The sequence below is a fragment of the Nannospalax galili genome, unplaced genomic scaffold (genome assembly GCF_000622305.1).
Source record: "Nannospalax galili isolate Female #2095 unplaced genomic scaffold, S.galili_v1.0 scaffold323, whole genome shotgun sequence".
NCBI lineage: Eukaryota > Metazoa > Chordata > Mammalia > Rodentia > Spalacidae > Nannospalax > Nannospalax galili.
Window position 1 is genome coordinate 1,354,649 of NW_008350329.1, and position 13,397 is coordinate 1,368,045.

At 40.2% G+C, this 13,397-nt stretch overlaps 1 protein-coding gene across 7 annotated transcripts in view; it reads right to left on the reverse strand.

The window, feature by feature from the left end:
- The window catches only part of Ccdc138 (coiled-coil domain containing 138), a 138,843-nt gene that overhangs the window by 93,089 nt on the left and 32,357 nt on the right, over nt 1-13,397 (reverse strand). For all 7 annotated transcript variants that reach the window (XM_029570651.1, XM_017801785.2, XM_017801784.2 and 4 more), the window contains 3 exons: nt 11,341-11,460; nt 8,012-8,089; nt 7,566-7,673 (listed from right to left, as the gene is read on the reverse strand). In XM_029570651.1, the coding sequence (XP_029426511.1) occupies nt 7,566-7,673; nt 8,012-8,089; nt 11,341-11,460 (306 nt within the window). The remainder of the gene's footprint in view (nt 1-7,565; nt 7,674-8,011; nt 8,090-11,340; nt 11,461-13,397) is intronic.

The window sequence follows — 13,397 nt, forward strand, 5'->3', positions numbered from 1 at the left end:
AAGAGCTGTCTCTCAAAGGGAGAATAGTTGTTCGTAGATGAAGGTAAAGACTTACTCCAAAATCCCAATGGCCTCTGCTGTGATTCCCCTATGGGGGCCTGCCAGAGACTCCAAACAGCATCTTTATCTGCCATTGATACCTCAAGCACCATCGGGTCTGCTGGATCCATGGACCAAGGGGCAAAGCAGCTTGTACAGCAGCCTGGACCTGTTGAAGGGATCTTTCCTGTTCCAGGCTCCACTCAAAGGTAGCTGCCTTCCGAGTCACTTGATATATGGGTGGTAACACATCCAGATGAGGAATGTGCTGCCTCCAAAATCTAAACAGGCCCACTAAGCCCTGTGCTTCTTTTCTTGGTGGAGGGAGGGGCCGAGTGCAACAACTTATTCTTCACCTTAGAAGGAATGTCTCTGCAAGCTCCATTGAACTCCTAGAAATTTCACTGAGGGTAGAAGGCCCTTGAATTTTGGTGAGATTTATTTCCCATCCTCTCATGTACATATGCTTTACCAACAAGTCCAGACTGACTGCTACCTTCTGCTCACTAGATCCAATCAGCATAACATCATCAATATAGTGGACCAGTGTGATATTTTGTGGAAGAGTCAGGCAATCAAGATTCCTTTGAACCAAGTTATGGCACAAGACTGGAGAGTTAATATACCCTTGAGGCAGGACAGTAAAGGTATACTGTTGGCCTTGCCATCTGAAAGCAAATTGGTGGTCCTTATGAACCGGTATCAAGAAGAAAGCATTTGCCAAATCAATAGCTGCATACCAAGTACCATGAGATGTATTAATCTGCTCGAGTAAGGAAAACTCATCTGGTACAGCAGCTGGAATTGGAGTCACTACTTGATTAAGTTTTCGATAGTCAACTGTCATGCTCCATGACCCATCTGTCTTCTGCACTGGCCAAATAGGAGAGTTAAAGGGAGATGTGGTGGGAATCACCACCCCTGCATCTTCCAAATCCTTGATGGTAGCACTAATTTCTGCAATCCCTTCAGGGATGCAATACTGTTTTGGGTTCACTATTTTCCCTGGCAGGGGCAATTTCATTGGTTTCCATTTGGCCTTTCCAACTTTAATAGCCCTCACTCCACAGGTCAGGGAACCAATGTGGAGATTCTGCCAATTCCTAAGTTTATCTATCCCAATTATACATTCTGGTACTGGGGAAATAACCACAGGATGAGTTCAGGGACCCATTGGACCCACTGTCAGTCAGACTTCTGCCAAAACTCCATTTATCATCTGACCTCCATAAGCCCCTACTTTAACTGTAAGGTCACAATGCTTTTTAGGGTCTCCCGGAATCAGTGTCAACTCAAAACCAGTATCCAACAGGCTGCGCAAAGTCTGATTATTTCCTTTCCCCCAATGTACAGTTACTCTAGTAAAAGGCCACAGGTCCCTCTGGGGAAGGATGGTTGAGAGGCGAACAGCATAATTCTTTGGTACTATAACAAGGTCCTTCCTCAATGCTACCTGGCCTTCCCTTCATTCAAGGGATTCTGGATCTGTAAACTGTCTCAAGTCTGGAAATTGGTTGACTGAGTGAGATTCTCTATTGGTACGATCCAATACTGACTTCCTGCAATTCTTCCTAGAGCTTTTCTGCTTATACAGATCAAATAAAAACTTAGTAGGCTTCTTATGTATTTGGTCCCATAACTGAATAGCTAGTACCACAGGTCCATTCGAGTCATGCCATTGTAGGTACTGTTTTGCCTTTGCCGCCTATTATGACAAGTACGCTCACCTTGTCTTTGGTAATTCAATACTGCCACCTGACCCCTACTCTCAGGTCCTGTTACACCTATTATATTTACATTTAATTTATGCAATTGAGCAGCAGCATCTCCAACTGTAAGATATGGCATAAGGAAAAGAGCAAAAACAAAGCTTTTCAAACGTTCTGGTGTCTCTCTCAGTACTTTCCATCTTATAAAATCAGTAAAAGGCATGCCCTCTGGGCCCTCCCATTGTGGAGGATTTGGTGTTGTACTGTGAATCCATACCAATTTTCCTGAGCCTTACTATCTCTTCATGAACACTAAGCCAAGGGGTATCAGGTATCTCCAGCTGTCAGTAGGCCATCTTTTGATAAATACCTCAGCCAACCAATCAAACTTTTAATACCTTTTTTAACTGCATGAGCTTCCATATTAAACCTAGAATCTCCAGTCAGGGGGCCCATGTCAATAAACTCAGCCTGATCCAATTTTATGTTCCTTCCACCATTATCCCATACCCTTAAAATCCATTCCCAGACATATTCATTAGACTTCTGCTCGAATGAATTAGCAAATTCACTAAGTTCTTTAGTGGTGTAGCGCAACTCCTCATGGACCACACTTTCCATCTCTCCTCTAGGGGCCTGCTTAGCTTTGAGTCTGGTTATAGGACTAGAGGCAACAACGGAGCCCTGAGGGACATCAGCTTCATCTTGCTGAATGGGATTAACTTCCTCAAAGGGATTAGTTTCCTCAGGCAAGAGTGGCGAGGGTGGGTCTGCTGAGGGTGGGGAGATAAATTCATCAGGTGAATCCAATTCCTCAGAGTCTGAGGATTCTAAATCCTCAGCCTCCTCAGGGTTCTCCCACACATCTCCATCCCACGTGTCAGGATTCCAACCTTCCCTACCAGTGCCCTCACCTTTACTGCTGACACTGTTCGAGGCTGGGAATTAAATTTGCATTGTAGGTCAGCCAAACGTATAACAATGGCTCCAGCTTGATTTTCTGCAGCTTTACCTCTCTGGATGCTGGAGAGAAGATTCTCTTCCAGGGCACACTTGGAAACTTTTAAACTGTTGATTCGAATCTGGAACTTGTCAATTTTATCATTAAGCTCACTGTTTATCTTCATCACTTTATCCAGAGATGCTAGAAGTAACCAGCCAGCATCACTATTTTTCTTATTTTTCCACAAACTGTTAGATGTTTTATGTATAGAGTCACTAAATTTCTTGCTCTTCACAAGAGGTGAGTTAAAAGATTCAAATGTGTCTATATCCATAATTGTTTCAAATAGTCTATACCATGGATTTTCAGCGCTCTCCACACTACCTAAAAAGACTCTGAGTTGGAGAGCCTGCTCCAAATACCAAGTAGCCCATTAAAGAAATTCATCCTTTCAACTCTGTTTCTCTAGAACCACTTCTGGTACCACAATCTGTATTAGTCAGGGTTCTCCAAAGAAACAGAACTGGTAGAATGAATATATATGTATAGAGATTTATCAGCTTAGCTCACAGGATAGAGTCTGAGTAGGCCAACAATGGCTGCACCACACTGAAGAGGCTGAGAATCCGTAGTTGCTCAGTCCACGAGGCTGGATGTCTCAGTAGTCCCAATCTGGGGCTGAAGGTCTGACGAATTCCAAAAGATCAGCTAGTCTTCAGTCTACAGCAACAAGATGAACTCACCAGAGAGAAGGCAAGCAGCAAGAAGCCAGGTGTTCTCCTTTTCCATGGCCTTTTATATGGGCTGCCATCAGAAGGTAACACCCACATTTAGGGCATGTCTTCCAGCTTCAGATGATCCAATTAAGATCTCTCATTTCAGTTAATCCCAGATCCAATCAAGTTGACACCCAAGATTAGCCATCACAAAGGGATAAAGAGACCATTTAAGCAAGTTTATTGAAGGTCTGAGCAGGTTTATAGAGATATAAGGTTGTTCTAATAATTACTGTTACAGCCAAAATTTTCCATGCACTCCCCTGGTTTGTACTGCATTCCAGTTACAGTCCTAGATTAAATAGATGCAGACAAGTATTAGGCTACTGAAAGATGTCCTTTATGTGTCTCTGTATTATGCAAGTGTTACTTCTGGTGTTTTCCTGTGCCCGTAACAAGATAATTTGGCTCAAGAGGAGCTAGGCTTTGCTTTCCTGTACCAGATTGGTACAGTATGTAGAAGGAAACAGTTTCGATGAGCTTGGTCTGAGCCCTGATCAGCTTATTTCCTGTTTATAGGTATGTGATGTGACCCCCCGCTTCCAAGAACTATAAATATGGGGGCTGGAAAAGAAATAACTGCTTCTGTTTATAGTAAAAAAAAAAAAAAAAAGATGATCTGTCCTATCTTTGATTTTTTTTTTTTACTTAACAACCGTCAACGATGAACCGTAACTTTTCAAAGAAACTGCTACCACTTGCAGAGCTTGCCAGCACTCATTCGAGCAACAAAAGTTCCAAGGAATTTTGTTTTGAAATAACTTGGTAGATGTCTTTGTTCTTGTAATACCAAGCAATGAGGCACAAAGGAATGCCACGTAGTGATAGTAGAATTAAGAGTCCTTTAATAACTAGCCAGTAGTTGAGAGTGGCTATGGTCAGAAAGAACTCTCAACCCTGAGGAGAAGCAGAGCAGGGTTTATAAAGCTTAAAACCAATTATGTCATGCCAAGGGTAAAGCCAATAACCAGTTACACCAGATCATCATAGTTACTCAAGACCAGGGGCAGGTCCATTAACAAAGAGGTTTTAAGTTAACAAAAGTTTCTAAGCTTTGATTAGAAAAAGCATGTTTCCACGAATTGCAGAAACAATAAACTCCATGGAGCTGCAAGTACATCTGGATGAGAGAACATTCTGCCTGGCTAGTTATAAGTAGGAACAATGCACTCCCAGAAACTGCAGGTGTAGCCTTCATGTCCAGTCTGCCTGGATGACTACAGTTAGAGTGGGGTGGGGAGAATCACAGGGTGAGCAAAAGTCAGCTAGAATAAAATGGAGTCAGATTTGCCATTTCAGTTCTCATAAAACTCCAAAAGTTGCCTTAATCTCCATTGGCCTATGCATGTGTCTTAGACTGTAATCTTATTCTTTATTTCCAAATAAAAGTTCTTGTATTGAAGATATCTCTATTTTTATTTCTTTTTCCCATTTTTCATGTGTATAGTGTGTACACATGTTTATGCATATGTGTGTACACATGAGTACATGTGGTGGCCCAAGGCCAATGTCTCATATCATCAGATAGCTCTTCTATTTTACTTTTTGAGGCAGGGTCTCTCAATCAAACAAAGAGTTCACAGCTATGGCTATTGCTAGCCAGCTTGCTCTGGAGAACCCTGCCTCCTTATGAGACTGGAGTTACAGGCAGCTGCCAAGTCCATACAGCATTTAGGGGGCTTTACATGGGTTTCTGGGGACAGAAACTCCAGTCCTCACACTTCACAGCAAGTAGTTTCCCCTCTGAGCCATCTCCCCAGACCATCTCTTTATTTTTGTTTGACACTGACTCCTCCAAAGCACATTTTTGGTTCATTTAATTCACTTGTCTTTTACCTGGCATGCTGATGTTCAGTCCCTAGCACTGCATAAATCAAGTGTGATGGCACATGTCTATAATCCCAGAACTCAGGAGGTGCAGACAGGAAGATCAGAAGTTCAAGGTCATTCTCAGCCACAGAGTGAGTTAGAGACTAACCTAGACTACCTGTGACCTTTATAAATAAATAAATAAATAAATAAATAAATAAATAATAAATTGCAAAAACAAGCTGGGTAGGGTGGTTCATACCTATAACTTAGAAGTCGGAGGCAGGAAAACTGCTGTGAATTTAAAGCAAAACTGAGCTATATAGAGATATCCTATCTCAAAGAGGGGAGAGGACAAAGTCAGAGAAAAATAAATGCAAATTAATAAACATACAACATTAAACAGAATCATAAGGGCAAAAGCAAATAACTGAAAACAAATGCGAAGTAGTTGCTATATTATTTGGGACAAAATTAATTTTAATTATTTATTATCATATGTATATATATATGATGCATATGTGTATGTGTATGAGTGAGGATATACACACATAAAGTCAGAAGACAACTTTTGGAAGTCAATTCTTTCCTTCCACAGCAGATTCTGGTGACCAAACTCAGGTAGTCAGGCTTATACAACAAGTACATTACCTGCTGAACAACCTCGCTGGTCCACAAGAGTAATTTTGAAACTTAATTTTCTATTTGCAAATAGAAACTAACTGCCTTTAGATGAAATTTCAATAACTGAGTACTGGGTATAAAATCCCTACCTTTTTCCAGTTTACATGAACTAGAAAATTTATCAAAATCATTAAAGTCCACAGTAAGATACCACACACACTCATTAGAAGGGTCAAAATGAAAAAAATTAAAATCATCAACTACTGCCAAGGTTAAGTAAACAGAACTTTCCTATATTGCTAGAATTATAAAATGCTACAATCACTTCAGAAAATAGCACAGGTGTCTGTCCACAGAAGAATGGACAAATGAACTGCAGTAAATTCATATACCACACTACTCATAAACCAACATTATGCTAAGGGGAAAAAATCCTCAACAAAATTAAGTGCATACTATGCAATTTCACGGACAAAAGTTAGAAAATAAGCCAAACGTTCTAGGATGACAGAATTCAAGTTCAACAACTGCTTCTGACAGGCAAGAATGAACAGAGGAACTTTCTAATTCTATATGTGGATATATATTATATAAGCATTTGCCAAAACGAATCAAACTTTACATGGAAAAAACTTTACATGTTGTTATAGTTTATACCACAAGTTTAAAAAGAAATCATTAAGACATAGAACCCATTCAGAGCCAGTATTATGGTTTGAATATCAAATGTCCCCCTACAATGCAATGTTGAGAAAGTGGGGCTTTAAGAAAGTAATTAATTATGAGGGTTCTAATTCAATCAATGACAAATTAATAATAACTTAATAACTCAATGAAGTTAATCACTGAATTCATAATTTGATGGCACTATGGGAAGATGATGGTCACAGAAGGAGGAGTCCCACTGGAGGAAGGTCACTGGAAACATGCCCTTGAAGGACAGACCTCGTTCCCAGCCCATCCTCCTGATGTTTCCTGGCTGCCATGAAGTGAGCAGCTCTGCTTCACCATATATCCTTCTGTCATGAGGTACTGCTTCACCACAGGTTCCAAACACAGCACAAGGACCAAGACTGGTGGGGCATAGTGGCGCACACCTTTAATCCCAGCAGTCAGAAGGCAGAGGCAGGCAGAGCTCTGTGAGTTCCAGGCCAATCTGGTCTACACAGTGAGTTCCAGGCCAGCTGGGGCTACAGGGAGACCCTGTCTCAAAAAGACCGGGGGATAAAAAAAAAGAAAAGAAAAGAAAAAGAAAAAGACCAAGACTGAAAGCACTGAAGCTGTGAACCAAAAATAAGTCTGTTTTAAGTTGGTTTGCTTAGGTATTGAAGTAAATCAAATAAGTTGATGAAAAGTTAACAAAAATAGATTGTAGTCTTGATAGGGCAGTAACTTTATTACCCCAGGCTAAAAAGCTTTTTAAAGTGTCCTATCAAGACTGCAATCTATTTTTGTTAACTTTTCATCATTACTATTGATTTGTCAACATTACTGTAGCTGAAATACTGTTGTTTTACAAATAAAAGTACATTGAAATATTCTACAGATACATCTCTGTAAATAAGATGAATTCTTTCAAAACAAAAAAGGTTTTGTTAAAAAGAAATAAAGGATAAAAGAAACTTTCCTGGCTTTCCACTGAAAGAAATTTAAATCATACAATACCTTTAAAGTTTTTGAAACTGATACTTTTTCCTGTTTCAAACTTTTCATTTCAGGAACAGCATGGGAATTTCCTTTCAATCTCTGTATTGTCATAAACTCATGCTTCCTCTGTAATAATATTTTATTCATGAATTAAATAACAATCGTATACGATGTAAACAAATCCAAAACAAATTATTTAAAAATTCATGAGATAGGCTGGAAAAATGGCTCAATGGTTAAGAGCAATTACTGCTCTTCCAGAGGGCCCAAGTTCAATTTTAAGCACCTATGTTGGGTGGCTCACAACCACTTGTACTCCAGGTCCGGGGGAATCCAATGCCCTCCTCTGGACCCTGTGGGTATCTATAGCACACGTATGGCAACCATTCACTCAGACACACAAGCATACACATTTTTAAAAATTACTTTAAAAGAATTTATTGGAGAAAAATAAAGCAACTTACCTGTAAGTTATCTAAACGAGCTTGAACTCTTTTAGCCTGAATCTCCAACTTCCTGTTTTCTTCACTTACTTCATTTAGCTAAGGAAAGGAAAAATTCTTTTATTTCAATATAAATCTCAAAGTTTTTTCATACTAAGAGTTTCCTAATCCATTATTTAATCTGGTATGCCTGACAGTTTGTTTGGACGTTCGAGCAGGGGAGCACAGCTACTTGCACACCCTTGACCAAAGACCAGTCCTCTTTTATTGGGGAAGGTACTGTTCTTTGACTGAACGTGCAGCTTCAGGAGGGATGCACACAGAGCAGTGAGGGAGGAAGGAAGGGGACAACTGCCTAACCAGCCAGATCAGCCAAATCAACTGTAGAAGTCTAATGGGGTGACAGCCGTCACAGTCAGAATGCCCTCACAACCTAATCTGTTATACTAACCAAGTAATGTAACAAAACAGGTAACAGTCATCATTTCACTTTTACCCTAAAACATTACTAGCATCTAGAGAATAAGTGTTCTATGAAAAATTTACAAGACTCCTGTTGTTAACTAGATAGAATGTGGAATCACAAGACAGTCCTCCAGGCACATCTAATCTCTGAGGAATTAAACTAGGTTATCCTTTGGGTGTGCTTTGATTAGGTTAACTGGGATGGGAAAATCTACTCTAAAAGAGGATGATTCCATTCTCTAGGTTTGGGTCCTGGTCTGCATAAAAGGAAGAAGCTGGTAAAGGATGGGTATTCATTGCTCCCTGCTTCTTGACTACAGATGCAGTGTCATCAGCTGCCTCCTTAAGCTTCTTGCCACCATGCTTTCCCAACCCTGATGGACTGTACCCCCAAACTGTGAACCAAAGTAAGCCTTTCTCCCTTGAGTTGCTTTTGTCAGGGTATTTTATCACATAAACAGGAAAAGTAACTAAGTTAACTCCTAAGATCTTAAAATTCTAATAGGAAATATTTTTGAAGTAAAATTTTGACTCATAACATGAAAAGTATACAAATGAGTATGTACTGCAATGAGTTATTATTGGGGTTGTAGTACATACATAAATAATGGGAAGAATTGACATGCTAAAACTCATCTTAACTGTCAACTTGAATGGATTTAGAATCATCATGGAAACACATCTATGGGCCATGCTTCACTGCCACCTGAACCCAGCTCCTTTGGCCTTCCAACATGGACTGAGGACAAGAGGCTCTTCAGGAATCCCCTAGGCCTTCAACACTAGATTGGGTCTGCTGAGGCACCCAGACTCATGGACTAAGCAGCCACCAAGTTCTCAGGCTCTACAGCAGACAGCCACTGTTGGGATGACCCAAGCTATATATATCATATAAGCCAATATAACAAATCTTTTGTAACAAATATTCATTCTGTTGGTCCTATTCCTCTAAAGAGCCCCAATATATCTTTACATATTTGGCTCTCCTGTTACTCTGGGGTTTGTTTGTTTTTTTAATTTTATGTGTATTTGTGTACTGCCTGAATGAATGTAAGTGCACCCGTGTCATGCAATGCCTGCGGAGGTCAGAAGAGGATGTCGGATCCCCTGAGACTGGAGTTACGGACAGTTGTTAGCGGTCATGTTGGTGCTGGGATTCAAACCTGGGTCTTCTGTAAGAACAACCAGTGTTCTTAACCACTGAGCCATCTCTCTAGCCCATTTTTTTGCTTTTTTTAAGAAATATGTTTATAAGGGGTTGGTGATTTAGCTCAGTGGTAGAGTGCTTGCCTAGAAAGCACAAGGCCCTGGGTTTGGTCCTCAGCTCCGAAAAAAAAAAAAGTTTATTTCTAAATCGTCTACTAATATCTTTTATGACTATTAGGTTTGTGGGGTTTTTTTCCTTTTTTTATTCATATAAGCGGGTCCCAGGAGCTTGTAGGACTCTGTTTCCATATGGTCATGTACCTCCTCCCTGGCTCTTACAATCGCTCCACCCCCTCTTCCATGATGGTCCCAGAGCCCTGGGTGAGTGAAGTTTAATATAGGAGCCCTGTCCAAGGTCCAGCATTCTGCAGATTCTTAATCTCTACATTTTGGCCATTTGTGACCTTTTGTGTTCCTGGGTCTCTTTATGCATGAGGGAGCTTCATTAATGAGAACTGAGAGAATCATAGGGAAACAAACAGCAGACCTCAATCTTAGCTGAAGAAATACTGGCAACTGATTACTGCTAGGTGAGAAAGAGCTGATTTTCCTAAAACAAGGGATTCTAGATAGGCTGACTACACCTCAGTAGATGGACTTACACCGGGGAACATCTGGGGACACTGACTTGACACAGTGGGCCTTAACAAAGATGACAGAGTATATGGGTTCCAGTGGGGATATGGGAGGGTGCCCATGGGGACAGGGGTATAAAGATGATTAAGATTGTTTGATATATTCTGTATGAAATACACAAAAATTCAATAAGAAAAAAAGAAAAACCAATTATGCTGGGAATGGTGGTATACACCTTTAATCCCAGCACTCAGCAGGCAGAGACAGGTGGATCTCTGTGAATTCAAGGCCAGCCTAGTCTATATACAAAAAAGGAAGGAAGGAAGAGACAGAAGAAGGGAGAGAGAAAGAAAGGGAAGGAAGGAGGGAGGGAGGGAGGGAGGAAGGGAGGAAAAGAAAAAGAAAAATTACAACTCTCATGCTAAGTAATTATAAGTAATTAAAGTACCACTTTATACTCATAAGAAAGACTATGAGCAACACGAAGGCCTGAGTACAGTACAATGCCCAACATTTAGTAGACGCTTAAATTAGAAGTGGTGTGTAATAGTGGTTACAGTAGGTAATAATCAGTGCCTAATAATCAGTGCCTAAATGTTGATTAGTTCTCAAGTTATCAAGCTTTTTTTCTTGTACTTTAATATTTTATTTTATGTGTATGAGTGTATTGCCTGCATGTATGTGAGTGCACCTGTGTCATGCAATGCCACGGAGGTCAAAAGAGGGCTTCGGATTCCCCTGGAACTGGAGTTAAGGATGGTTCATAGCCACGATGTGGGTGCTGGGAATCGAACCCAGGTGCTCTGTAAGAGCAGTCAGTGTTCTTAACTGTTGAGCCATCTCTCCAGCCCCTCTTGTACTTTTTTTATCTAGTCATGCTCACTTATTTTTGTTTTCTAATTGCCAAATATATCATCAGCTGTTTGTCAAAACAGAGGAAGAAAGAACTTGACTATTTTATTTATATTTGCAAATGACTTATAATAAATCTAAAAATTTTAATCAAAATTCTCTCAGGTTTAAATACAGCCTAAGACCAGCTTAAATTTACTAAATACAATTCTTGGGTCTTAAAATCTAACATATATGAAAATAGTTCTTACCTGTTTTCTTAAATTATCATTCAGTTCTTTCAGGGTATCAAAAGAGGACCTTATTCTCTTGCTTTCTTTATTCTTTTCCTTAATAGTTTCAGTTAAGTGTTTAACTTCTGCATTATGTTGCTAGAAGGCAAAAAAAAATCTGATCTAAAAGTTAGCTAAGAATTCTGTAGCAATAGGGCATTATCTAGCATGCTTGAGGCCCTGGGTTAGAACCCCACCCCCAAAAAATATATATACACACACAAAATAATTAAAAATCAGAAATCCTTCAATCGCAAAAACTCTAATCAACATTTTAGTATAAGTGACTAATATGGTAAATAATTTACCAAAATCTGTGTAAACAACCAAAGAAACAACAAAACCTCATTTGGGGGCAAGGCATCTGTGAAGGTAAACAAAACAAAACAAAAACAAACCCAAAATATCATCATACAAATTAAGCAGTAAAAAAATCAATTTTTGTTTCTGCTCAGAAAAATTCACCCAAAGTAACTGAAATTTTCCTATTTGACACTGTAAATTAATAAAACAACAAAGGATTTCTGATCTTTTTCAAAAGAGCATTATATAAAGCTTCATAGACTAAATTGTAAGATTTACATTATGCTTCAGGAATGCAAGAACTATTTTATAGCGCTGGGGATGCAGCTCAGTGGTACAAACTACAAGCACAATGTATAAAGTTTGAGCTCCAACACAAAATAACAGCAGTAGCAAAGGAAAACTCTACAGGTAGTATACACTAATTGTTTTCGTGTATGTTTGTGTGTGATGTATGTGGTATACCTACACATGTGATGTGTGCATGGCATATTTGTGTCCTGGGGAGTGCACACACAAAGGCAAAAGGAGGATGTTAAGTGTCCTGCTCTATCTCAGCCATATTTCCTCAAGACAAGGAGCTAGGTTGCTGACTAGCAAACCCAGCAATCCTATCTCTGGCCCTAACCAAGTGCTGGGATTATGGGTGTGCATGACTACACCTGCCTTTTTATTTTATTTGCTTTTTTTTTTTTGAGACAGGGTCTCCCTGCAGCCCTAGCTGGCCTGGAACTCACTATGTAGACCAGGCTGGCCTTGAACTCACAGAGGTCCACCTGCCTCTGCCTCCCAAGTGATGGGATTAAAGGCGTGCACCACCACGCCCTGCTACACCTGCCTTTTTACATGGGTGCTGGAGATTTTAACTCAGCTCCTCAGGCTTGTGCAGCAAGTGCTTTTACCTGCTGAGTCATCTTCCCAGGCCCCAAATTTGTTTAATGGGGATAATAAAGCAGCTGAAATATATGTATGTGATTTGTATGCACACACTTGTGTGCACATTAGGAAAATATGGACTATACAGCTGAGAGCCAGGCATGGTGGTGCACGCCTTTGATCTCTGCACTCAGGAGACAGAGGCAGAGGCAGGCGGATCTCTGCAAGATCGAGGCCAGCCTGGTCTACATAGTGAGTTCCAGGCCAGCTGAGGCTACAGGGAGAGCCTGTCTCAAAAAGGCCAAAAAAAAATATAATCAATCAATAAATGAATAAATGAACAAAATACTATAAATAAAATATTTCAGGGCTTCCTTGTAAGAACCTGACCCCTCCACACATTGCCCACCTACAAGGGGTTTCAGGAGCATCTATGACTTCCTCAACCTTGAATTTTCATGATTGAAAACAGCATCATGTGGCCAACACTGCCAAATTCTGTGCTATCTTGAGATGCAGGCTGGTCCCTTCCAGCATAGCTGTAGTGTTCTCTGTATGCCTTTGAGCCGGACCCTGTAGAAACAATTAACATGGCAGATATAGGGAATTTATTCAGGAGTGTTACGTTCAGGCTCCTATCAAGTGACTTTGCTTTTTCACAAGATGAAACCTTTCATGGTCAGAGTTTTGTCTCAAGACATCGTTTCTGTCTTTTTAATGCAGAGGTTGAGGTTGAGCTTTCCTTTTAATGGTGCTAATCTCTCTAACAATTACGGCTGCTTTCTCTTCACCCATTTGCCTGCAACTTGAAACTTACACCTTTCCTTGCCAAAGGCCACATTTCTCCACGTCTTTCT